At 32.9% G+C, this 3,229-nt stretch overlaps 1 protein-coding gene across 1 annotated transcript; it reads right to left on the reverse strand.

Annotated features, from left to right (window-relative positions):
* Positions 1 to 205: 205 nt before the first annotated feature.
* On the reverse strand, positions 206 to 1,709 carry LOC133179652 (uncharacterized). Its single transcript, XM_061314355.1, has 5 exons — positions 1,684 to 1,709; positions 1,275 to 1,388; positions 979 to 1,056; positions 548 to 721; positions 206 to 422 (listed from the first exon to the last, which is right to left on the reverse strand). Exons 1-5 carry the CDS (start codon positions 1,707 to 1,709, stop codon positions 206 to 208), a joined length of 609 nt encoding a protein of 202 aa, XP_061170339.1.
* Between the last annotated feature and the right edge of the window lie 1,520 nt (positions 1,710 to 3,229).

Consider the following 3,229-nt stretch of genomic DNA (forward strand, 5'->3'; position numbering starts at 1 on the left):
TACACTAATCAAACTGAACATAAAAATGATCTACAACAAATTAAAAAAGTTGTTACACTAACTTTACATTTTTAAAACAGTTAAGTCAGTTATTATTTTGATCTCTTCACAATCATCGTGAGCTCAGGGTGGTATTGTTGGATTCTGTACATTTCACACGGATACACACAGGCTTTCACTAAATGGTGTACCACAAATCAAACAACTAGAGCGTTGTAAACTTGACCCTTTTAGCCGAGGTACAGCTATCTACTTTAGACAACTTATCTTCTATAAAGTTTAAGATAATTTTAATTTGCTCGCAATCCAAGGTCACTCTGGCCAGGAGGGTTTTTAAGACTTCGACTTGTTCTAAGACATCTTGCTTGCTCTGTTCCTTCATCCTCTTCTCCAATTTACACATCTTGTCCGGATTTGTTCGCCTGTTAATGAAACAGAATCAACCTTAGTTACAGAGTGCCAGATTCCACATTCAATTAATTTATATCCCACATTTGGTGATTATTGGTTTGCGAGTTTTAAGAACCCATGTTTAAACATTCATCACCTCAAAGTAGTCAGGATGGAGTCTTCCACCTGACTAAATCGACCCTTATCATTATCCGAGTTACTGGTAACTGGCGCAAAGGCACTGCAGTTTGAATCGAGTGCCGGCGAGTAGCTGGCAACTGGTGCAAAGGTGCCGCAGTTACCCTGGCTCTCTGGTGTAGGACTTAGGGGTCTAAAGAGATCGAGAGAGAGGGTGAAAGACACTTACTAACTTTTTATTATGTTCAAACTAAATTATCGAAATTATTTAAACCTGCTTTTTCTGAAGTTCAAAAGATTTAATTTAACTTCATAAAAATCAGTTAGCTAATAGTTTAGAAATTAAACAATATGAAAATGTAATGACTAAAGATTTTTTTTTTAAAAAGTTATTAAATATACATATAACACATTCTGGTACATTACGTTACACAAGAATCCAATCTTTACCTTTTTAATGACTCATTTTCTTTGCCAATTGTACTTAATGTCGAATGGTAGTTTGGAGAGGGAGGGGGTGGAATATAACTTCAATAAAAGAGTGAGAGAAAATGTGAAAATAAAATACATACAGCACTTACGGTTTTTTCTTTCATATTTTTAATTTTATTTTATTATTATTATTATCATGTTATTAATTTTGAGAAAAGATGTCATCGAACTAGGTTTAAAAATTTGGAAAAAAAATTAAAAACTCAAAAAGTGATTAAATCAGATTAATTTTCGTTTCACAAAATTACACTTACCGAGATGGAAACGCAGACCGTTCCAATTCCTCCCCCATTTTAACCCATAACTCCTCAAAATCACTAAAGGAATCTGCGGTTTTGCTTCTGTGATGAGAAATACACAGTCCCGTACTAAGGGTAATCATGTGTTATATAAATACAAATTATAGATATTGTATTTTATATAATCTTATTTATCAACTTTAAACAGAATAAAAGAAAAAAAAGACGAACTAGAACTGTGTTCACCAACAATAAAGCTAACATATCTTTATAAGAAAATATAAAATTCGAATTAAAAATAATGTTTAAAAAAATTGAAAAACTTAGAAAACTTAACAGTCATAAACCTAAAAGAAAAGCTTCTTAACTTTGCACCTTAAAATAATTTAGCTAATTCTTAAAACAAAAGGAATATTTTACTTACAGGAAATCAAGGAATTCTTCTGCCATAATTGTCACTGATATTCTGTCAATGATAAAATCAGTTTGCAACCCCCCCATTTATATATTCTCTTGGACGGACGTTTTGCTCGTACGAAATAGGGCGTGTGTGTTGGGGTATCATCACTCTAATTGATGGATTGAGTAATGATTGAGAAGTTTCCGTATTATTCTTTATTCATCATCTGAACGTCTTTTGAATCACTTTTGAAAATACCGCCCGGTTGTTCTACACCTGCGCAAAGGTAATACATCATGACCTGACCTGAACTATTTCCTGGTCTTTATAGGTCAGGATGTATGTACTTAACGTGTGCTCATTCATTAAATACAGCTTTTATACAACTGTTCCAATAACTCATTTACTGAGGTCAGGTGAACCGATTTATTCACACAAAATAAAAAAAAATATGTATTATACATATAGTTATATTTAACAAAAAAAAAATTCCGCCGTATATTATATATTCCTTAATTCCTACACGAATTACTAACAAGTAGTTTAATAAAAAAAAAATAAAATATTTATATGCTTCAACTTGTTTTCAGTTAATGAGGCTAACAATACCATAAACCTAAAAAAAAAAATTAATAACACTGCAGCTCATCTTAATATAAGATTTTAGCTGATATTTAAGTTCGTAACTACCCTTTGATATGTACAGTATACATATGCCATTGAAAAAAATATATACGCGAAGGGTGGGGGAGGGGGGGGGGGCTTAAAAATAACAACAACAAAAAAAACCAGAACAATTTTATGGGGATAGGATCAGAAACATGCTCATTTCTATATATGGTTGGGAAACTGGAGGCTCTTGTCTGTCATTATAGGCGATGTTGTATCAGCTTGACATGTACATGAGGGCTATCCTCAGCCAGCGCCAGCACTGTGTAGGGAAAACAAACAATCAAAATAAGTTGATGAATTATAAAATACATTTATTATATATGATAAAGGGCCACCAACATGCGTAAAAATGATGGGACTGAATGTAAGAGATTTGTGACACACACTTGTCTCATACAAAAATGTCCTAATGATTTGTTAATTTCGAAACCGTCTTTCAAACCAGGGGCGGATCCGGAATTTGAAGTTAGAGTGGGCGCCAGTTTTAGGCAAGGGGTCTGAATAGCCCTGGTTGGGACCCAGGGGGCAATTTTTAAAATTATTTTTAAACGTTTGTAAATATAAGACCTGCAAAATCACAGCAAAACGCCTGTCATGCAGAAATATAAGAAACATATCTTTTTACTTTTTTCTTACGAATGGCTGTAAATTAATCAGTTTATGAAAAAAATCAAGTTCAATAGGACGATTTACTGATGAAGTTGAAAAAAGATAACCATGCCAGCTTGTATTGTACTCGTATAATAAACATGGAAGAGTCGTTTTAAACACTACTTTGTAAAACCAATTACTTAAAGTCGAGTGACTGTCACATTTGAATCAAAGAAGAGAATAATTAAAATAATCCGAGTTTCTATATTTGCAATAATATTGTATTTTTTGTTCAACATGTAGGGGG

This window comes from Saccostrea echinata, unplaced genomic scaffold, assembly GCF_033153115.1.
Source record: "Saccostrea echinata isolate AGI-Se365-2 ecotype Australia unplaced genomic scaffold, CSIRO_AGI_Sech_v1 ptg000005l, whole genome shotgun sequence".
Classification (NCBI taxonomy): Eukaryota; Metazoa; Mollusca; class Bivalvia; order Ostreida; family Ostreidae; genus Saccostrea; species Saccostrea echinata.